Source organism: Cuculus canorus, chromosome 9, assembly GCF_017976375.1.
Source record: "Cuculus canorus isolate bCucCan1 chromosome 9, bCucCan1.pri, whole genome shotgun sequence".
Taxonomy (NCBI): Eukaryota; Metazoa; Chordata; class Aves; order Cuculiformes; family Cuculidae; genus Cuculus; species Cuculus canorus.
In genome coordinates this window covers 6,710,326-6,733,603 of record NC_071409.1, presented here as the reverse complement: position 1 = coordinate 6,733,603, position 23,278 = coordinate 6,710,326, and the positions used below count along the sequence as shown (strand labels likewise).

At 39.4% G+C, this 23,278-nt stretch overlaps 1 protein-coding gene across 2 annotated transcripts in view; it reads right to left on the bottom strand.

Moving 5' to 3' along the window:
* Positions 1 to 2,382: 2,382 nt before the first annotated feature.
* ACSL3 (acyl-CoA synthetase long chain family member 3) overlaps positions 2,383 to 23,278 on the bottom strand; it is a 69,969-nt gene continuing 49,073 nt past the window's right edge. For both annotated transcript variants that reach the window (XM_054074602.1, XM_054074603.1), the window contains exons 5-15: positions 20,535 to 20,673; positions 20,046 to 20,196; positions 19,471 to 19,594; positions 19,120 to 19,191; positions 18,476 to 18,615; positions 17,608 to 17,780; positions 16,474 to 16,548; positions 15,376 to 15,567; positions 13,963 to 14,077; positions 9,240 to 9,397; positions 2,383 to 6,920 (exon numbers count right to left, since the gene is read on the bottom strand). In XM_054074602.1, the coding sequence (XP_053930577.1) occupies positions 6,757 to 6,920; positions 9,240 to 9,397; positions 13,963 to 14,077; positions 15,376 to 15,567; positions 16,474 to 16,548; positions 17,608 to 17,780; positions 18,476 to 18,615; positions 19,120 to 19,191; positions 19,471 to 19,594; positions 20,046 to 20,196; positions 20,535 to 20,673 (1,503 nt within the window). In that variant the 3' untranslated portion in view covers positions 2,383 to 6,756. The remainder of the gene's footprint in view (positions 6,921 to 9,239; positions 9,398 to 13,962; positions 14,078 to 15,375; positions 15,568 to 16,473; positions 16,549 to 17,607; positions 17,781 to 18,475; positions 18,616 to 19,119; positions 19,192 to 19,470; positions 19,595 to 20,045; positions 20,197 to 20,534; positions 20,674 to 23,278) is intronic.

The window sequence follows — 23,278 nt, the reverse complement described above, 5'->3', positions numbered from 1 at the left end:
GAGTTTTAGTAACCAGTTTCCTTACAGCTTATTAAGCATCCACAGCCTGTCTTCCAACTACACTAAATAACGGAAACAACGCTTTCCAAGTCATTCTTAAATCTTATAAATTAGACACATAAGTTTAAAACCAACTAAAGGTACACACAGTACTAGAAAAGCCATCGAAACCAGTGAGTTTGCAGCAAGATCCTTGATGCAAAACTTACCTAGAAATGACCTGAACTGCATCTGATCAGCATCATTAAGGTAAATCTCTAAACTAGTGTCTGTATTAACGTGCTAAGCATCCAGAGATTTTTACCAGGTTGGGGTATAGTGAATTTTACAGGAATTTGATACAATAGACACTCTCTTTTGCTGTTAATATTTCCATATTTCAAAACAACGCCACTTTCCCCACCACACCCCAGGAGTCCCAAGTAGCAAAAATGGAAATGTACAGATCTATGTCAAGATTTTGCCGTTTCAGTGGGATTAAGGACTCTTATCCACCTGGCATGCTGCCAAACAGTTCCTGTGATTGCACACTAATGCAAAGCCACGTGAACTTTTCCATTAAAACTGTTTACATTCATAAAGCTGTCTCTCTGTCAAACAGTTACAACCTCGTCACTAACAGAGAGCATTACAGTTTAAAAAAAAAAAACATCAAAAACAAAACAACAAAAACCTCCCCAAACCTAAACACACACTTGTCCTAATAAAGTGGGAAAGGGTGTATCAGAATACATGGATATTCAGGGCTTAGGGATGAGAATGTGGCATGTGGCGCTTTTCCTCCTGTCGCACTTGGCAATGCTGCATAACCCCGAAATCTGAAATAAAGCACCTATGTGGTGATACACACATAGAATATTTCACTCCAGAGCGCTGTGCCATCCTGTCGGGCAGGTGTGCTCACAACAAACCTAACAGCCATCCCATCCAGGGGCAGCTGAAAGGGGAGGGTACGGAGACCCACACCATCCCTGCCCACAGCCCTGCTCAGCAATGAGCAATTAGTAGGTCTGAATTAGTAAACCTCGCACTTAAGGGCGATTACCTCTCAGGATGGACACAAACTCACTACCAACACTTCTCAGCCGTCACCGTGCGCGGCACCTGAAAACAGGCACAGCTGGAGAAGTGAAGCACAGGCACTGGTCTTCATTTAACCTAAAGGCATTTTAGCAGCTGGAGATGCCAAAAGGAGGGGGGAAAAAAGAAACCAACTTAAAAAAAATAAATCCATTGAAGTATGTCATATTTTGCTAAGTTAATCTGAAATAAAAACTGGTCTTAAAAAAAGCCATATTTTTGAAGGAAAAGAGATAACTACTTTGAAAATCACTCAAAATCAAGAGAAAGTTGGACTCTTTTTCCTGGTTAATTAAAGGGGTAGAATCGAAATGGGCCGTGCACCAGGCTCAACATTTAGGCAGCACTATGACCTGAGGCATCTCAGGAGCCTGCAAATAAAGATCCAAAAAAAAGAAGGGAGAGGGGCATCTGTTAAGCTGAGATGCCTTCAGGTTGGATGGTTACCAGCAACAATTAGTGAGCTTGTCATCAAAACCTCAACTTTAACTGCTCAAAGATTGCTTAAGAAGCCCACCTGCAAGCATCCAACACCTCTTTGGGATCCAAGCCTTCAGTCCTCTAAGGTAAGGAACATTAAACACAAAATGTAAGTTCTAGTACACCTGGATAGTGCAACAGTCAGAAGCTGACAGCTTTACATCAGGTATTACCACAGTCAGTGCTCTTAAAAAAAGGGTAAATGACAGATCATACGCCAACAGAACAGACAAAACAGGATGGTAGCTCTCCTGTTGTGAAAAACCCAGCCAGATAACTCATGTTCCTGCATTCAGCTTGAAACCGGCACATTTATTTTGAATATCTAACAATAGTTGAAATTAGTTTCAAAAGCCATGAGCTGGCTAAATTCCCACTCCATCAAATTTCTACTCTTGAATTAGTCAGCCTTGCACATAAGGACAATTACTACCCTGTCCAGACACAAACTCACTACCAGCAATGTTAACACACAGAAAAACACACGAGCAAAATCTGCATATCCCAAGTGGCCGAGCAGTCAACCAGAATATTCCCACCCCACAAAGCATGCGGCTATTAACATTAAAACCATCAGGATACTAAACTCGAGCGATGCAGGGATGGAGCCTTTTACTAACAGTTACCACCAAACTGAAAGGACGTCCCCACCAAACAGGTTTCCCTGGAAATGTAAAATTTTGAACTATTCTATCCCACCACCCTTCTTAAAGGCCATGAACACAACCAACAAGACTTAAATTCACTTACAACCACGATTCTCTAGGCTCAGATGGATAAAAAAGAAAAGACACTTAATAAAACTGGACATGTGGGCCCAATTTGAGAAATTAATTTTATTTTTGAAACATGATACCCAATTACAAATAAATAATTCATACAATATAACTCAATTAGGATATACAATGTTCAAGCATTTCATAGTAACAACCAAGATCACACTGAAAATGAGTTTACATTAAATAACCAATTACAATAATATACAACTGGTCATTCAATTCACGCTTCAGCCTGGTCCAAGGTGTATGCAAGTTGAAGGCTGTTCCTCTTACCAGTAAAGAAACAGATGTACACAATTTGATACTGAGTCCAAAGTAGTTAATACATCACATTAATAAAAATTAAAAATGCTGCATTGCATCGCCTAAATGTAGTTTTTAGTACAGAATAAAAGCTGGTGAATTTTAGCAGGAAAAGGGTTATTGCAAAGGAGTCTTATGTCCTATCGCAATTTCTGCACAAACTTACAAGCTTTACAGGACATTTTTAACGTATGGTTTCAATTCCATACCCTTCTCTGCATCCTGTCTATAAAACCAAGAGGACGTAGGGATGCATAATGTTCTTAGCTTCAGCTACACGTTGGTTTTTGCTTTCCTTTCAGCACAATGCCTTACTGCCAAGATACAGCTTCCCGCTGAGCTGCAGTCCCGCTTGTGTGTGACCTGCAGTAGCAGCGGCATTGGTAAACGTGCAAGGTCTTTTCTGACATGGAATTTGTTGGTTCCTAACCTAATCCAGAAAAGCTATTTTCTGCAAAGAACACTTCAGGCGTCTAGATTGAATTTAGCCTAAAACCCTGGAATAGCTTTATATAATTGTAGGAATTCAAAGGAGATTGACAGCATCCTTGGAATTTCTTGGTCAGTCACTTTTCATAACAAAATAGGTAAATTTTCACAACAGAATAAGTTACAATTTCCAATGATTCAGAGTCCTGGGAAGTCCATATTTACATAAGCTTTGTAAAAAAATCCCCCCCTTTTGGGATCCCTCAGGTGAAGTACTTACCCCTTGTTCTTAGTTTGAACTCAGAAAGACTGTTTCAAAGTTACGTCTCGTTCCATTACAAAATTCCCCATGCGATGGGGACTGTTTCTTTTCAACCCTGCACTTTTCCTAGTTTACAGCTGCCTTTGGGACAGGAGCAATATGCTCCAGCAGGTACCTCTGCTGCTCTTGTGACACTGGGTGGGGAAAGACACCGAAAAAAAGGAGAGGAGCCAGTTAAATCCCTGGCTGGCGTGCAGGGCATCAACACAGTGTTCCAAAAAACTCCCCTAAAGCTGTCTGTCTGCTGAGGAACACAAGAGAACGTGGTGGCAGCCAAAAGTATCTCAGAGGCAGAGCAGAACCCACAACTAGGACTGCTGGAGCAAGGAAGCCCTGTATCTGCACAGCAGCTCTGACTTACTGTCCCGCTACAGCCCTGGTCACTCAACTCCAAGAAGCCTGAGCACTCACAGGACAAGTGGTCTCACTGGGACATGGAAGTACTCAGACTCTAGCAGTATTAAAGTCTGGGTATTTTATAAATCAAAAGAAAAGACAAGCTCACCATAAATATTTTAAGCCCATACAACTATTTTTGCAGTCTTTCCATCTTCAACGCTGAGGCTAAAAATTAATGAACTGCTTTATTTTCACATTCTGTAGAAAAATAATAAATGTCCACAATGAAACTGAGGTCTAAAGAAGGAAGAACTACATATAGTGACATCCATTTCAAATATCAAAAAAAAGAACTGTAGATCAAGTGCAGAATTCAGCTGCAACCCAATCTCGTGACTGGATTAGAAAAACTAAACCTATTTTCAAACCATTTTAAAAAGTTTCATTTCTGTAATTTATCCAAAAGTAGATTTAAACCCGTAGCAGAATAAAATACTGACTTCAGATTTCTTCCGAATTAACCAAAAGCAGATCTATGTTCTTCAGTCTGCTGCACAACGCACCAAGTGATATACGTTGTACTTCAGCAATTAATTCATTTTCACTAAAAATCACAACAAAATATTTGAACGACGTACATCCTGTGCTGTGTGCAAACTATTTAAGAGCCTGTTGATGGAGCACAAATGCATGTTTAAGTATTAGCAATGTCTAACATGGTGTGACACTTCCCTACCCAGTTCGCAATTTCCACATTCAGATTCTTCCCTTTCCAACATCAGCCTTACCTCTACTTGCCAGAAGGTTTTAATCTAAGATCTAGATATCCGAAGGCATTACTCTCATAAAAACTGTTCTGATTTCTTTTTGTTGCTTATATTTCCATTTGAATAGCTGCAACAAAACAGTAACAGATTTTCATAGGCAGCAGCAGGGGAAATCCATGAATAGTGGGAGAGATGGTAACTTAACAAAATCAAGCACACAAATTTCATCAAAACTTAATCGTAGAATCACAGAATGGATTTGGTTGGAAAAGACCTTTAAGATAGAGTCCAATCATCAATCCAGCCCTGCTAAGTCCACCACTAGACCATGTCCTCAAGTAGGGCATCTCGACTTTTAAACACTTCCAGGGATGGTGACTCCACCATCTCCCCGGGCAGCCTGTTCCAAGGACTGACAACCCTTTCAGTAAAATATTCCTCCTAATATCAAACCTAAATCTCCCCTGGTGCATCTTGAGGCCATTTCCCTTTGTCCTGTTGCTGGCTACCAGGGAGAAGAGACCAACCCACACCTCGCTACAACCTCCTTTTAGGTAGTTGTAGAGAGTGATAAGGTCTCCCCTCAGATTCCTTTAAGGGAACTTACTGAATAAATTTCTACTCCTATGGAACTGCTGTCTATAATGCATGAAATTATATAATATTTCAGATTTTTTTAAATGGGAATTCGTGTACCAAACATCTTGCAAAACTCCCACATCACAAATGTCAGCAGCGGGAACTCCCTCTCCCAAACAAATCTGCTGCTGTTCAGAATTGTTACGTGCTACCACAGCAGGTACTCAGTAAGCATCAAGACCTTGATTTTTTTAGTACTACAAGTAAATGATACACAAGAGAATAATCTCCAAATTAAAGCCATTTTAATATTTGCTCCATCACACAAAGTTGACTGATGTGTGCTTTTTCACATTCTCATTTCACCCTGTTCAAAACATTCTTTCTAGAAATACTCTGAAAATAAAAATCCCGTCTGAAACCAAACTAAAATGCTCTCATGGAAGAAGAAAAGACCCCCCATGGTTCTTGAAACAATATTCACATACCTATAGTAAAACAGAAATCGTGACTCCTTTCCAAAGTCAGAATTGGGTGTAACAAAACAAACAGCATAAATAACTCTGGGTGACAAATACTTCAAATATCTGCTTTTAAAGCAAAGAATGCTAAACAACAGAATACAGAATTAAAGGGAGATTTTTAATGGCACAAAGGGCAGCTAGGCACCGTGTGAGCTGAGAACATAACTGTCATTATGACTTTAAAAATCCCCCCAGTGAGATTTGGGTTGCAGCTAGGGCAGAACAGGGGTCTGGCCAGAAAAGAGCAAACCCCGTGTGGTGTCCAAACCTACCGAGAATAGACAAAGGTTGTTACAGTCCCTCTGTGGAAACGACACTGACAAACTCAAAGTGTCACCTGAAATTAGTGCTGAGAGTTTGTATTAGCTCTACACAACTCAGCTACTGGATGAAATGGTCACAAGCTATTTAGAAAAGAAGTTTCTGTATTTGAGCGATGATTCTTCGGTTTTATTTCTGCTGTGTTCATAGCATCTTTTGTATTAAACAAGCTTTAACTAACACCTGCAAGAGTACCTGCCTTTATGCAGAGCTGTGTCATGACCATCTTCTCATCTTCAGACAGAATTAAAAGTAACCCTTAGGCACATATTGAAGGTGTATGACACAAGCCGGAATGTCCAACATTTTCTCCCTCAGATTAACACCAAAAAATAGCACAGCAGCAAATAACCTGGTCCTCTGTTCAACAATGATCTTGTTACAAGCATTTGCAATGTACATAACATCACAACATCAATACCTTCTTATCTTTAAATAGGTAAAAAAAGGCCCCCAGTATAACCATTTCTTATATAGCCAAGTTCTCTCTATATACATCCAAATTTTAAAGATACAAATAAAACATTATACAGGATTTATAAATGCTTAAAAACTTGAGGCTTCAGAATCATGGTTTCCCAAAAAGACTTGGGAAAATCCACAGACTGACAAGGTAGCAGAGAAAACTGCAAAAAAGGAGACAGACACAAGTTTGCTGCCGTAACATTTTACTCAACTTGCCAGTCATCACGGTGATGTTATCAGAAATAACAGTTTAAGCTGCAGATGAGGAATGGTGGTTTCGTTTGTTGATCTCAAGTGTTGAGACAGGCAATTCAAGTATTTCCTATTTGATCCAAGCTCACTGTAGCAAAGTGGTGCAGAGGAAAGAATTATTTGACATTTTTCCCATACATTCGATCGATGTCCGTTTGATAGTACGCCGTAAGCTCTTTGCGTTTTAGTTTGAACGCATCTGTCACTAGACCAGTCTCAGGGGTCCAAGGATCAGGGCTCAAACGAATTTTTACTGGTATCTCAAACTTCTCCAGATTAGCTGTAAAAATAAACATTTTTAATACAAAACAGAAATGTAACCGTTTTTCTACAATTGAGCACAAAAGGAGGAACCGTATTGTCACACAGAAAGCGCCTGACATAAATGAAGAAGCGCTCCTCAACCAGAGGCACCAGGGCAGATTCAGATTAGACATCAGGAAAACTTTCTTCACCAAAAAGGTTTTCAGGCACTGGCAGAGGCTGCCCAATGAGGTGGTGGAGTCCCCATCCCTGGAGGTGTTTAAAAGATGGGTAGATGAGGTGTTCAGGGATCTGGTTTAGTTATGGACAGGTACAGTCAGACTCTTATGATCTCAAAGGTCTTTTCTAGCCAAGCAATGATACTATGAAAATCCATCCTACTTAAGCCTGGTTAAAAAAAAGGGGTGGGCAGGTGTGTTTTTTGCCTGAAAGGCCTGAATTGTCCAAGGAAACTAAGTTAACTGAGTAGGTGTTTCCCTTAAAACAGAACAGTGCTCTGTGTGTTGTGCCTTTAGCACAAACCATTGTCATCTGCAAGAGCTCCTGCTATTGTTGCAGACACAGGAGAACAAAACCAAATAATAAACACATGGACAAGATTAAAGAAAATCTATTTTCAGGTTAAATAGAAAAAACCCTAAACCCATAAATGTAGAATTATGTTGTGCAATCTGCAATTTTCAGCTTTTCCTTGACCTTTTACTTCCCTTGATATTAAGAGAAGTCTTAAGAAACTGGGCTTGGGGTTTTTTTTGCTATTTAACACTAAAAATCATAGTATTACTTTTAAAGTAAAGCTCAAGATATCAAAGTGAAAAACATGAACAAATATAAAATAACAACAGAATGTGCAAAAATTCCTCAGGATTAAATCAAATATTCAATTTCATTGCTGCAGCACTGAGATTGCACTCATCATAGAATGTTTTGGGTTTGAAGGGATCTTAAAGATCATTCACTTTCAACCCTCCCACTGGCTCAGGCTGCCCAAGGCCCATCCAACCTGGCCTTGAACACCTCCAGGGATGGGACATCCACAAAATCCCTGGGCAACCTGTGCCAGAGTCTCGCCACCTTAATCGTGAAGAATTTCTTCCTGATATCTAATCTAAATCTTCCTCCTTCCAATTTAAAGCCATAAGAGTACACTCCTGTAATAAAGTCTGCAAATTCATTAATGAGAGTTTAATATATTCACAAGTAAGAGGAAGAGATGCAGAGTAACAAGACAAAGATTGTTGGAAGTGTAGTTATCCAGGGTAGAAAAGATGAGGACAAATAGCAAAAATTGTGCAGAAGAACGTCACGATACTGAGTGATTGCAAAACAGAAGGCAAAACCCATTCATGGCAAAGTGTAAAAGAGAATGTATATGAAAAATAAATTTAACATCTACAATGAGCATTTAAAAACCATTCTGCAGTCGTAAATGACAGCCTTATGGGAAAAGCTCAGTGCTCAGTAATGAGCAAAAGCAAAAGCTAAAGCAAGACAGAAATTACAAAAGAACAAGCAAAATATCATTGTGCCACTGTTTAATTCCGCACCAGAACAGCTAAATAGACTACAAGCAATTAGCATGAAAAAGATACAGCTGAGGGAGATGTATAATAGACACTTAAAAAAACACAACTGCCATTGTGACTGTTCACTGCCTTTTCCCAAACAGGAGCTTGGCAGAACTAAAGTGAACTGGCAGATGGGAGGGTTAAAACAAAAGAGGCATTTCTTCACATGAACATCGCTGAGCTGGGCAACTCCACCACAAGACAGTACGAATACTGATACAGGATATTTACATCACTTTTAAAAGCAATTGGAAGAGTTAATGGAAGAAAAGTCTACTGAAAATTATTAACTACAAAGACTGCTTTCAGTTTTAATCCCCAAGATGCAAGTTGCTGCAAGCTAGCAGAGTCCCTGTCACAACGGGCTGATATCAACTATGAACAGGACTGCAGCATGTGAGGCTGTACGGTACCCAAGACACAGATCATGGATCTATCAGCAGCCCACACTCTTTCAGACCAGCAGGTAAGGCCAAAAAGATACTACAGGACACCTTAAAGAATGACACACACCTGCATATGTCTATAGGGAACTGAAGTGAGCAGGTTCAGTTTGCCCTTTTTATATTCTTTCCTCAGCTCCTGGCCCCGTGAACCAAAAGGACTTTTAAACTCATCTCCTGTTGTTGGGGTTTTTGTATGGCAATTTCACTTCATATGAGTTCTATGAAACACATACGCTCAAGGGACTGCTTTTATGGCCTATGCCTATGCGTTTCACAGACACTATGGTCCACAAGGCTAATACTATCAACCCAGCTACTCACCTGCCATGGCAGCCTCAGCGAGCACCTTCAGTACCTCTCTTTCCATCTCAGGACTGTTACAGATCTCTTCCCAGGTTCCTTTAAATCCTTTCTTTCGAGCTAGTTCCGCAAGCTCCTTTTGATTTGGCACAACAAATCCAATGACATAAGAATGGAAACTGAGAAGTATAATGTACTTTAGTATGAATTTTGTAAAGTTAACCAGTCTTCAAAAATAACATTTCAAGTTAGGGGAGGGGATGGTTAGCACTTCATACAGAGATATTGCTCTTAACAGTTGGCTTTTGTTCACCTGTTCATCTTTTTGCAATAGTGCACAAGTTACCTCTGCCTGCCTAAAAAAATAAGTAGAAAGAGAAGCTACTTAACCTTACAGCAACTGGATTGTTTCGAGGTGTGTTGTCCATATGCATATTCCACTGTGTCTCCTGCTCAAAGCTTTGGGAAGGCAACACTCATACGATGTCAATGTGCCCTGCCTCTCCTCATGTTTTGCATCCCAGTATGAAGACTGCTGTGTGGCCTCCCTACCTCAGTTTCCTCTCAACTGCAGAATCCAGCTACTGTAGAGGAGTAGAGGACTGCAGTGAAGAGGCGTTGGACAGCAGGTTGTGGAATGAGCATATGCACAACACATCTCAAAAAACACCTGCTTCTGTAAGGGAAGTGATTTCTCTTTCTCCTTCAAGTGACTGTTCTTTCGCTCACTCTACCATTGCCCATCTTTACCTGCTCCTGACGTGCCTAGAACATATCACGCTGTCATCTCAAAGTCTTTGGAAAAGACTGAAGTACAATTCACCCTGAAAGAGGGATTCAAGATTTTTGAGATGGTGTAAAAGCTTAGCGAAAATGCAAACAAAACCTCACGTAGCATATCCACTTTCTAACAAAGCAGATCACTGACTCAGAGCTGAAAGGGATCTCAGACCATCCAATTCACCCACCGGCCTTAAAACAAGGTCAGCTATATCTAACCCATTCTTAAACATCAGGCAAACACCAATGCCAATGTTCATTACTCTTAGCTTTAGTAAGCTGTTCCTGACTGCTATTCCCAACTCATCACAGAAACCACTTATTTGTTCACAGATAATTACTAATTTTTTTTTTTCTGCCTTATCATCATTACAGTCTCCCTTCACTCCTCAATTTCTTTCAGGAATTTAATCAATGTCCCCCTTTTTTTTTTCCAACTAGGTCATGCTTCACAGATATCTGTCCAGATGCTCCCATTTTCCTTCCACTGGACTCTTTTGAAGAGGTCCAGCTTTTCTGAAGCGTTCCCTGTGGAACTCAGACCTTTTAATGCTTGGTAGAGCAAAGTGATCATTGTGCATCTTGTATGCTATGCATCTGCTTATACTATATTATTTACCTTATGATAAGAGTGTGGCACTTGACTCGTATCAGCTCCTACAGAACTGCTATCAGCTGCTGGTCCTCATCCTATATTTTTGCAGTTTATTTAGATGTAAACATAATTTATGTTCCCCCTCTTTAACCTGACTGCTGTTTTCAAGCATATTTCCATTTAGTCGAGCTTGCTCTGAATTCTAATCTTGTCCTCCAACTGCACCCTTGGTCTTGCTCCACCTTAACAATCTACAGATACATCTTTTCCACTCTCTTTCGCCAGACAGATCATTAATGCAAAATACAAAACCTTAACCCCAGTATAGAGATTACTTTATCTTGGAGACCTTAAAGGATAAGCTGATTTTAAAATATTAACTCTAAATACCCTTTTGATTACTGTCAATTGCAATTTTCTCCTTTGTTAGTGGCATGAATTATAACGGGTACCTGACATGAAGACTGTATGCAAGTCCATCACAACATGGGCTTCCCTGGCATCATCTGTTGACAAGTTTTGCCTGCTGGCTGACTGAAAACCATTCTGGTTTTTCTCTCGCTAAGAATGTACTTGTAGAAAGTACAGATCCAGATTTGCCTTAGCATCACCTATGGCTTGCATTTCACCTTCTGCCTTCGCCTCTCCAATTTTCTTCTCCCCTCTGCCACCTGTGCTACAGTCTGTACTGAACCCCTGTAACTTCACGTAGGGTCTACTCTGCAATAGATCCGTATTATGTATGCAGGCATTCAGAGGACAAAGGACTGGCACTTTCATCCCTGGTTCCTGTAGGCTTCTGACAATCTTAAGGTCACGTCCAGCAATACCATCAGTGCCTTCAGGGATAAACAGCACATAGAAGCAGTCAGTTGGCTGGGTACACCTCAAACTTTCGGTTCATCTATAATTCAGCTTCCTGAACGGCAGCATATCTCCTCTGGACAAACAGGTTCATCCAACTATGCTTTCTCTTAGAAAAAGCACCATGCAGCTCACAGCTCCTGGAACATTTCGTTCTGTAACACTAGTTACATCTTCACTTGTTGCAGTTCAAATGCTAAAGTAGTTTGTCTTGAGAAGTACCCTAAAAAATTCCATCTTCTCTCTGAAGCACCTGCTTCCCTCTCCACTACCACTCTTTCTGCAGATTTTTTCAATTTGCTAGCTTCTTCAGCCTTGGAGGTCATAAAGACAGCAGGAAGGAAGGTCTCAGGAACTTCTTAGTCACCTCCTCCATGCTGAGAGTTTGCCAAAACCTCTCTCCTACACTAGGCATCTTTGTGCTCCCGCTGCGCATGAAATCCTACCCACGTACAGTCCTCAGACCCATGGTAAGAGACATCTACAGGCGCTACACATTGATAGCACCATTCCTATTCTGTAAAGTCTGACCCTTACCAGCTCTCCTTGAGCTTCCTGCTGAGAACTCCCTAAGGTTTTTGCCATGTTTGCTCATTCCTCAAGTAACTACACTACTCATTTTCCTGACGTGATGCTTCAGATGTACTGAATGCATCTCGTATGGGCAAAGTGATAAAGCAGGAGTCTCATCTGAAGGAGCACTAATCAGGATTCCTTTCAGCAAACGTTTTATTCCTTATCTCACCCAGTATTTTGTCTGAAGCGGTCAATGAACACAGCTTTTAAAGCAGTGATATGATACAAACACTTTTGATTCCCTGTTACCACGTTCAGAGGAGTTTTGCAGCCCAAGATCTAAGGACAAATCACAGACTTAACCTATTTGTAGAAGTCTGCCCACTTTGTCCTTTTGCATGTGGGAAACGAAACAGCTAGAAATGAAGGGCTCCTCTTCCATATAAGATCATCCAAGCAAAGTATAAGGACAGACAGGATACAGAGAGGTCACAGGCACTGCTAAGAGAGTCTCTGAGCTCACACTGTAGAGATGAGTGTAGTATATACCCACAATGAAACGGATGATGATTCAGAGAACCTGTATGTCATGGCTTCTTATGCCAAATCACACACATGTAAGCATTAAGGAGAGATACAGTAGCAGCAGAAAAATAATCTGGAATGTACTTGGACTCTGTAAATTACCTTAAAAATTGCTTATAGGTTTTCCTACTCTTAAGTAACAGACGATACAGACTATCAGAGTCAAGTGCCCATGTAACAGGTGTGTTTTAGTCTCCAACATTATATTGATGTGGCAAAATTAACACCAATTAGATAGCGCAATTCCAATAGTGAACTTCTATCCTAGAACAGCAGAAATCATCTGCAAGATCTTCTTCCTCCACAGACTAGAGAGGGTGCTCAGAACAAGCATGCAACCTCAGGCTCTCAAAGAAAACAAACATGGGACTCACTCAATGGGCCAAAACCACAAATAAGGCCTTATATAATCGAATTTTTCTAAGCAGTGCCCAATACCTTTTAGCCTATTGATCCAAATCTCTGAAAACTGAAGTTACAGGATGTCTACCATTAGTTAGCACACAAAAAAAAACCCACCACAGAGAACCAGGTGAACAACCCAAAAGTTAATTTTCTGTTTATTATCACTGAGCAATTCTCTGGTGTGCTGGTCCTGGTCAAAGTTATCAAGTGGGGCTTTCTAGGCCATACTGGACATCAGAATATGCCTGATTATTCAGGAGCTCCAAAATTACTTTCATAATATCAAAGGGACAACAGGAAAGAAAGTGCACCTGAAGTAAATTTATATATAGAAGTCTACTAGTCACAGGTAAGAAACTCTAGAAATAGAAATTTAAAACATGTTTGTGCCCTTAAGTGGCTCATTCAAGTATTACATATGGAAAGCAAAGAGCAAGGACATTTGATCATCATTTATTGTGCGTTTTCACGGTATTTACAGTGCTTTCTCTCAAGCTTCAAGGCTTCTGCTGGTGCACTGCAGCAGTTAAAGAAATTGATTTTTAAAGCCCAAACCAGCTTTTGGGCTGTTGGTGGCTTCCTCCCACCTCCTCCGAAGTACAACAGTACTTCTTCTGAAGAACAGACCACAGCTAAGTACAGCAAGGAAAAAGGCATCCTAGGGCCTTCTACAGGTAATAATCTCTGCAGTGCTTGAGTGATGGCTGTAACAAATGCAGTCAGAGCTTAACCACTTTTCAGATTGGGGAAAAGGGAATGAATGGCTCATTCTTGGCATTTTCCAACAAATTATTAAAAAAATCAGAAAGGAAAAATAAAAATAAACATTTCAGATGTTGTAGCCTTGACAGAGAAAGTTTTTCTGTTGTATTACAGGTAAAATCCTTTTTTCAACTGGTTTAAAAAAATTCCACAAATTGAGTGGCAAAAAGTTTTGCTTATGGCTTCAGTAGGACAGACAAGGAATACAGCAATAACAAAATATCAGCTGCATCTTACCTGCTTGCATACACACAAATATTATCTACCAGTGGAAGATTCTTTAGAGCTGCTTCTACTTTGCCAAGAGAAACATATTCTCCTGCCTGGAGTTTTACAAGGTCTTTTTTACGATCTATTGAGGGAAAAAAAAAGGAATTAATGATTAATTACAGAACATAAAACTTTAGACATTGATTTTATATTGTTCTGAAATGTATGTATAAATGCCAGAGGCCACCTGATGCATATTTGTTGAACATATTAGAAACATTTAATATCAGGTTTCCAGACTGTGTTTCATCAATTCCCCTCAAATAAAAATAAGGCACATCTCAATTCCACGCACTTCCTGCCTTTAGAACAGCATCTCCTATACGATGGCACTGTCACATGCATAGCAGACAATTAGGACTGTGCAAAAACCAGGGTTTGGCTCAACACACACATTTCATGCTGTCTGGCGCAGATGCTTAAGGCAAGAGATGCCTGCTGACATTTTGTTTTTCATTCCCAAACTAAATCTATATTTCAAGAACAATCATCCACACATTATTAGAAACACAACAACAGGAATCAAAAATTAAGCCCAAATTATCCGAGTTCATTGTAAATGGCCCAAAGAAGGCGAAGGTGACTCCAGGGCCTTGCCCACCTCGCTGTGACAGCAGCCAGGAGTGCCTCTCCTTTGCCATACACCTTCATGCTGCTGCGCTCGACCAGGTGAGGCAGCTTTGCAGCTGGCTGACCTGTTCGACCACTACAAGGTAGCTGCAATGGGACCTAAGATTCTTCTCAAACAATAAACCAAATAAACTTAGTTTTCAGGAGCATAGAGCACCCTAAATCACCGACTGGCTTCAAAAGAAACACCAGGTAGTGAGCAGGGCACCTATTTTTATGCCTACAGAACGTAGCTCTTTATGTCAAAGAATTACAAGCCTATCACAGGCTTATATATAATACCGTTAGTATATTTTTCTCCTAGTTCCCTTATGATAAAGGCATATTCTTATTATAAAGCATAGCAAGATTAAAAAAAGATTTATTTAATTCCTGAACACATCTTACCAAAAGAGCCCTTTAACTGAATCAAATTCCACGCATATAAAGTCATAAAATCTAAGGCACCTTACCTAGCCCAATTTGCCTATATTTAGCACTCTAATTACTGCCCAGTCTCACTAACAGAGTGGAGTCAATGTTAAGACTGTTTTAAAAGGAAGCAATTGTTTCGAAAATCAGCTTTTCAAACACACAATCAAGTTTAGGTTAACATATCACATTTCCCCTGGGATACAAGGTAAGGCTTCAGACAACCGCATGCCAAGCAAGATAAAGAGAAATATTTTTGTTAATTTCAGTATTTACAACCCTGAAAAATGCATGTGTATATATACAAATATATATGTTCATCTCCATTTATTAACTCACCAATAATTTTTAGGCAACCATCTTGATGGAATTCTCCAATGTCTCCGGTATGGAGCCACCTCTGCCCATTCTCGTCAACAGAGAAATCTTTTTTGGTCCTTACTTCATTTTTGTAGTAGCCCACCGTCACATTTTGCCCTCCAATAAGAATCTCCCCTCTAGGATATGGTTTATCAGTGTTGTAATATCCACCTAAAAGTATGGGTTTTATTAAGTTAATAAGAATTAAAATATATTCCAAAGTAAGAATTCCTATTATTCTTAGAACTATCCAGTTCTTCTCAGTCTAGAAACAGCAACTGAACGTGTGCGTTTGCAAATAGTAAAATTCAAACACACACAGAGAGCAAACACCACTTCTATGCAATCTTTCTGCCAAGACTGACAGGCTCTCTCAGCTTCATGCAGGCTCAAATAAAAAAAAAAAAGATAAATTCCACCTCATCTTTTAAGAAAGAAAAAAAGCTGCAAGGTTTCACATAAACACAAAAAAACCCTAGGTATTTCATATGTCTACTGTAGAACACAAAAGCTTACAGTGAAAGGAGATCACTTAAATACATTTCAAACCATTAAATATGTTATCCAGCACGCATTAAGATCCCACTCCATATGCCAGTTTTTTAATTTTATTAATAATACCATGAAAACTATTTGAAAATAATTTCTTAATGGCAACAGAAGGGATCTTGCGTGCGCTTCAGCTGAGGTCTCCTGCATCGAGCACCTCTAAGACAAAAGATCTGCACCCTGTCCCACAAGAATACTGATCAAAATAAGAAATACAACATTGTATTCGCTTACACAACGTGCATATACAATTATAGTGATTGGGGTGAAAGAAATAGCAGAGTCAAAGAGAGCCACAATACAACATTGATAGCTTCTGTCTAGAAACTGGCAGTACTAAAAACTGAGGAATTTTTTACCTTTTTTATAACCCAAGATCAAACTTCTCTAGGTAAAAGTAGTATTTAAAAGTTAAAAAAAAAAAACAGCAAGAAATAGTTTTCTAATTACTGCTGAGCAAAGCCCAATAGGAAAATAGCTACAGAAGTTCTTACAAGCACACTATAATTTAATGACACAGATTCTTACCTTCTTCCCAGTTCAATAACTTGATCTCACAGCAGACCAAAGGCGCTCCCACTCTCCCTGTAGTATAGTCCCAAACTAGAATTTTAAAAAAAGGATTTTTCACAAAAACAAAATGTACCAAAATGCATTAAAAAAGTCTTTGTTGTCTTGCAGCTTAGAGAAAACCAACACTATTTATTTCTGAATTTCAATTCATAGAACAAAACTTTAAAGAAAGCCAATGGCTTTATCAAGATAATGTAGATAAAATCCCTATCCTGCAGAAAGAGCAGATAGCTGTGTATACAAATACCTCTAGGCAAATCAACACAGCTTTGGTAGGAATCTGTCCATGGAGATCACGCTTCAAAAGCGGCACAACCACATTAAAAAGTGTTTCTTGGACTCTGAAACAAGCAGCAATATATCAAAACAGTTCAGGGATTCTATATTTTGATTCACTTGTCTGGAGTCTCAATTCCAAACGCTTCTGCATTCGGGCACCTTCCCAAAAGAACATTACTGGAGACTACATAATTTGTATTACAGTTCCACTATGTTGGTTTTTTTTCCAAGCTACTGTAGAAGCTGTTTCCAAAGACCTCTGGGAGTAAAAACATCACAGCAGTTTGAGGATCACCAAGGAACATAATGCATGTCCCATGGTCCAGCATAATCTAGCAATGAACCCCAAACACTCCTCATACAGTTCCTAGCTGGACCATACCACTGCCAAAACATATTGTCTGTTTCTGCCACCGCTGAATACTGGTGAAATCTGAGGACTTAATGCATCCTGAAGCCATTAAGGTCTGTTATATGACATTAAAACCTGGTGCAGGCTTTTGAATTCTATTTTTTGTTTTCCATACTCATCCAAATTAGATATCATTCGTGGGCCAAGATCCCATTCACAGAATTACAGGTTTCTCTATCACAAATGAGAACACCCATTTGCCGTGTAGGCCACTCGCTTTTTACCACAATGTGTCAAAATGAGCACTCCTACTGGTTTATGCATTTCTGATTACAAGTTATTCCCAGGATTCCCCAGTTATGTTTGGTGGCACATACCAAATGAACAGAGCATCAGAGGTGGCACACACAGAGCGCCCAGCATGAATCACAGCACTCTGAGAATGCACAGACACGAACCTTCTGTGATCGTTCCAGCTCCAGCTGATTCCGTGAGTCCATACCCCTGTCCTACAGGACAGCAGAAACAAATGTTCATAAACCTCTGAGTTGCTGCAGAGAGTGGAGCTCCTCCACAAAGCAGAATGCGAATTTTTCCACCTAGCAGCATTCGTACTTTCCGGAAAATAAGGCTAAAATGCAAAAATAAGAATAAATTCTTGCTTAAAAACAAAACGAGAGAGTATCTCATTTTGTATCTGAACTGAAAGTTTCCACCATCTTCAAATAAACTTTAACAGCATTCAAGGAGAATTTTGAAGGAGCACATTTAAGTTTTCAAAAACACACGCAATTATCTAGGCTTGTTTTCACATTAAATGTTTTCAAAACATAGATTTTAGTAAGACAGTAAAGTTTTGTGATTTTTCTCCTCAAAAATAATTTAAATAAGCTGTATGAATTTTGCAGTTATATTTTCCTTTAGTCTGACTAAAGTTGGATGTTGGACTCAATGCTCCTTATGTGTTCCTTCAGATATTCCACGATTCACTTCCGTGAAAACGTGAAGTCTACAGTTATCTATTGGAACAGGCTTTCCATCTAACCCAAGAATTTGGTAAATGCATTATTAAAGTCCTGATGAAAATAATGAAATTAATATAAATCTCCAACCAATTTCAAGGTAAATAACACTCACTTAAATTATATCAGGAAATACTTAAAATCATCACGCAAACTACCAATTTGTTGTTTCAATTTACGATTACTTACAGACACGTTCAAAGTGTCAGCATTCAAACAAAGGAAAGAACAAAAAGTCCCAGATGCTGCTCATGTGCTAAGACTTTGAGAGGTGTTCTTTGGGTGCCATTAAAAATGAAATTACCTATCGCAGAGCGGGGTACTGTAGCCTTTGGAGATCTGTTCCATTTTATAGTTGTAGGCCAATATAAATAGATTCCGCTGGAAACTAGTCATTTCATTCACTTTATTCATGACGTTTTTGTAGATCCGATCCATAATTTCCTAGTTACATAAAAAGATTAACTATTACTCAAAGAAACAGTTGTCTTAAATTCAATACAACGAAAAGGAAACACGATCTAGAAATTGTAGCATATTTCAGGTGACAATGCACTCCCAGGTTGCCTCCTCTTCCATTGTTAAGAGACAGCAAAATGTTCACAGAAGCAAGGAAAGCAAACATCTCAACAGGAGCATTGGTTAACCCTAAACTGTCTGCTGCCAGCTCTCTTTATCCCATCCACTAACCATAATGAACAAAAGACAACTAATTAAAATGGCAATCTAATCGCCAAAGCTACTTAAGCTGTGAAAAATGTTGATACTCATATGGCATTTATACCCACTGTACAAATACATACCACAAATAGTAATTTAAGATAGCTTAACAAATGTTCTACCTTTTTTATTTACATCATCATTGCATTAATTTTCTAGTTAAATCAATGAATTACTAATTATGTTTTTAAAATAATTTTAAAAATTATTTATCCTTCAGTTACTCACCGGGACAGCTGCCATTAGGGTTGGCTTCAGCGTAGTAACATCACCTTTGCTTCCTTTCTTTATTTTAGAGGACTAAAGTGAAGAACAAGCTTACTAGCAGACTCATTCAAGATTTTTAACACAAGAAACAAAATGACAAAGCACATCTTTGAAACAATCGCTTTCCTACAAAGTACATTTTAACAATTCAAAGTAGTCCAGAGCACCAGCCACAACCACTAACATCTTATTTCATAAATTGCAGAAAAGATGATCTGATGTAGTATTTTTTTTAAAAAATATTACAAAGATCTGATATGAGTAATTATATGTTTGGGTTTTTACCATAAGGACTTAACACTTACAACATACCTGGTCAGCCAGTGTCTGAGGTGAAGAGTAACCAATGCGGCACCCATGAGACAGACACACAAGTTCAGCGCTCAGCTCCAGAACATGGGCGAGAGGCAAATAGCCAATATAGATGTCTTTTTCCCTGTAAAGAATAGGTAAAAGATAGGTTTATATTACACCATTAGGAGTCCTCAGCTGAGTCATTAAGCTAAACTTACACAGACCTTACTGCAGAACTAGAGAAAGTTGAAAAACACCTTTGAGCTTGAGAATACATTTGAAACAATATGGGTGTTGTTTCAGAAGTTGGATACCACATGATCATCGCAAGACAAAGGGATCGCAAAGGGAAGCTTTTGAGCAGTCTAGTACAAGGCAGCCTGAGTGTCCCCATCTTGCCCGCATCCGGAAGACAAGAGAACAAACAGCACACTGAGTAGTCATGGCATTTAATGCAGTGCTGGAAGATGCTCAGACATCAGACACAGTACGATGTGTCACAGACAAAGCAATATAAAGCAGTTATTATTGCACACATTAATTTCCCTAAAAATATCTGCAACTATGTAACTTCATTTTCTGTTGGTACATACCCCAGATTCGGAATCCTCTCAGCCATTCCAGTTATGCCAGCAATTATGTTGCAATGGGAGATCATAACTCCTTTCGGAACTCCTGTGGATCCGCTTGTGTACATGATCACCGCGATATCCGAGGGCACAGGCCTGGCCTGCTGTCTGTTTCCTGCAATTTGTTTTAAGAAAGAGAATGCATAATGTGTGGAGAGCCTATCGGATTGGGAGATCTCATACACTGACATATTTCAGCAGTCACTCCATTTTTTATTAAAAGCACTTTACTTTTATAAAAGCTGAAATCAAAAAAAAAACCACTCACACCCCAAAAATACACCCACAACCAAACCAAAAAAACTCAGAGATTTCATTTAAAGAAAAAGTCGATGATAAAATGTTAATATGTGCAGAATTTGTTTGAGATCTGCAATTTCCCCAAGTTTACTCAACAGAGTCAAAGCAGGACAAAAAATGAGATGATCCGAACAGAAAGAAGAGACAACTCACCAGTATCTGCCTTGGCCCCCATTGCTTGCACAGAAGCCATCGTGTGAACAATGACACCCTTGGGAAACTCTGACCACGTTGTTGGTTTGCCATCCACTGTGATGATGTGTCGCAGCAACGGAACTTGAGAAACAATTTCCTGTGGAAACGGACATAAGTTCAGAAATTAAAAATGAGGTTTGCACCAACAAGAAGAAAAATATAAATCTATCTACTGTATCCACTTAAAAAAAATGCATAAAATATCTGAAGACTTAAAGTATAAACTTGGATAAACTTGTCTAGCTTAGATAGCTGCCAAGCCTGAAACTTTCCACATTTAGATTCACAGGAGTAACTGAACTTCCCACTTACAAGTCCAAAAGCTTTTCTAACCATTTAGTGAGCTGGGTCTTATTTCAAATAAGGCTGTAAAGACTTGTAGAGATAACTGACTTTCCACTCTCATAGAACACTGAGAAGAAAAGGTCCTGGGCAGCTGGCAATGCTGAGTTCACAGTAATTCCTATGTTGCTCCTTGATTACTGTGCCATATAAAATAGCAAAAATACAGAAAATTTGGTTAAGCATTAGTTAAAGACCGCAAAATAAATGTAAGTTCTAAAACAATTTTCAGTGTTCTGGTGGAACAAGGGATGGTTATCATCGTAAGCAGAAGAAATCCATTCTCTTACTGCAAGCAAAAATAAATTCCAGTAATTTAAGAGAAGAAAGTTTAGAGGAATTCTCAAACTTCAGAAAGAGCACTTGCTTTTTAAATAAAACAATTCCCCTATGCAATAGGTCAAGCTCCCCCAAAACTCATGCTGATAAAGCTCATGCAGATCAGTTGTTCTGCCTACGTTTTCCATGTGGGTCAGTAAGTCAAAAAGTTTTTCGACTGTTCATACGTTTAACGAGCTTTCTCCAGCACCTGAAACCAGCTCTAACTCTTCGAGCACCCATCTTAACATTTAAGAGCCGTTTTCTGCTGGAAAAACCATTGACAATGAATCAGGAGGATGATGCCATTTAGCAGTTTATACATTTCTCTGTTCTTCCCATTTGCTTCTTTATTGTTAAATTTATAGGCACTAATGTGGGAGTCCACAGCTGGTCTGAGGACTCAAGAGAAAATGGATATTGATCTTGAACAGATAACCATGTTCCCATAACACGGCTGGAAAGTCCCAAAGAAGAACCTTGAAAGCAAAACAAGTAACATCTAATTGAAAGTTGGCAAGAAAAATAGTAGATACAGGTAGCACATGGACAGCGTTGTTCAACAAATCATAGTAAAGTTTTAGGCGCATGGACAGAGCGGTTGAGCAAATCACTTTAACAGCTTTAGTGCCTCATAGATAAGAAAAAATATAAAGAGGCTTGTAAAACAATAAAGTTTGGCTTTTGCTCACAAACTTTTGAATATTGTGTCCATCCCAACAATGACATTTGGTGACCCTGGCACAATAGAATCGATGCGATAGAACCGATGTGATACAAACTTCTTGGATTGCATGGCAAAGTGCGGTGAGGACGGAGCCCAGCGTAACTGAGAGCAGCGGGGGAGCTGCGAATTGATCCAGATCCTCACAACAACACCTGAGAAGTGATATCAGGTGAGCCGCTGGGAACAGAACATAACCTCTCAAAAGAGGAGGAAGCTGTCCCTTCTATGTGAACGCCAATATTGAAAAGACAAGGGTTAAAAGTGGCTGGTAATAACCTCCAGAAATGTTGCTGTGGGTGCAGCGACAGGGGCTTGAAGCAAACTTTGCCACAGCATTCAGTGTGTCTGTTTGGCAAGCCCTAGGGGAGAAAATACTTGATGCTGCTTCATGGATCAAAAGAAGCCCCAGAATTGTTGACAAGACGGCGATTACTTTTAGAGGCTCTGAAAGATTTAAAGTCTGAGCACGATGAAGTAGAGGGCAAGACAGACTCTATTCCAACAACCTCCTCCGCAGCTGAGGCTGTAGTGGGAATTTCTGAAACAAATGACAGCTCAGTTGAAAAGTCACAGCCTGTGGTTTAGTCAAAAACCAAAAGAACGGTGAAACCTGCTTGTTCCTTAGAGCCGGGCTCCCTGGGAACATATGTGTCTCCCTGGAGGATCAAGCCACAGCGCCTGAAGCAGCCACCGGCTCCATCATATGCATGAATAATTCACAGCAACCACAGGACAGCCCTTTGTCACAAAAATGCTGTAACAACCAAAGACCGTTACCTGTTAAACAATCAATATTAACCTTATTTTATAATACATTTGCATATTTTAGCTGTTGTATGTGCGCAGTACCATGTACAGTTTAAATATTCATAACATCGTGCTGGTCATAAACAACATTGCATGGGTATATTAAGTTAGCTTTCAAAAGAGTGGTTGTGTGTGTCTGTGCGTGTGTGTGTGTTTGAAGATCTTTAAACATTTGTAGGACTCACAAATTGGGTTTTGATTACAGGGCTTTGAGCCTCTGCTTGTTGATTAATCTTAAAAATGCAACTCTGGGACCTTTCAATCTCAAACATCCAGCAAACAGGTAGATTTATCTGGAACCTTTGGAGTGAAAGGCTGCAGAGGAGAAAATTGTAAAATACCTAACGAAATAGAAAAAAAATTAGAAAAAAGAAAGAAAACAGAAAAGGAAATGGAAAAAGAAAAAAATAGAAAAAGAACATAGAAAATAGAAAAAGAAAATGGAAAATAGAAAACAAAAAAAATGGAAAAAACCCAGCCCTGTCACTGTGTGAGTCCCTTCTTCCTC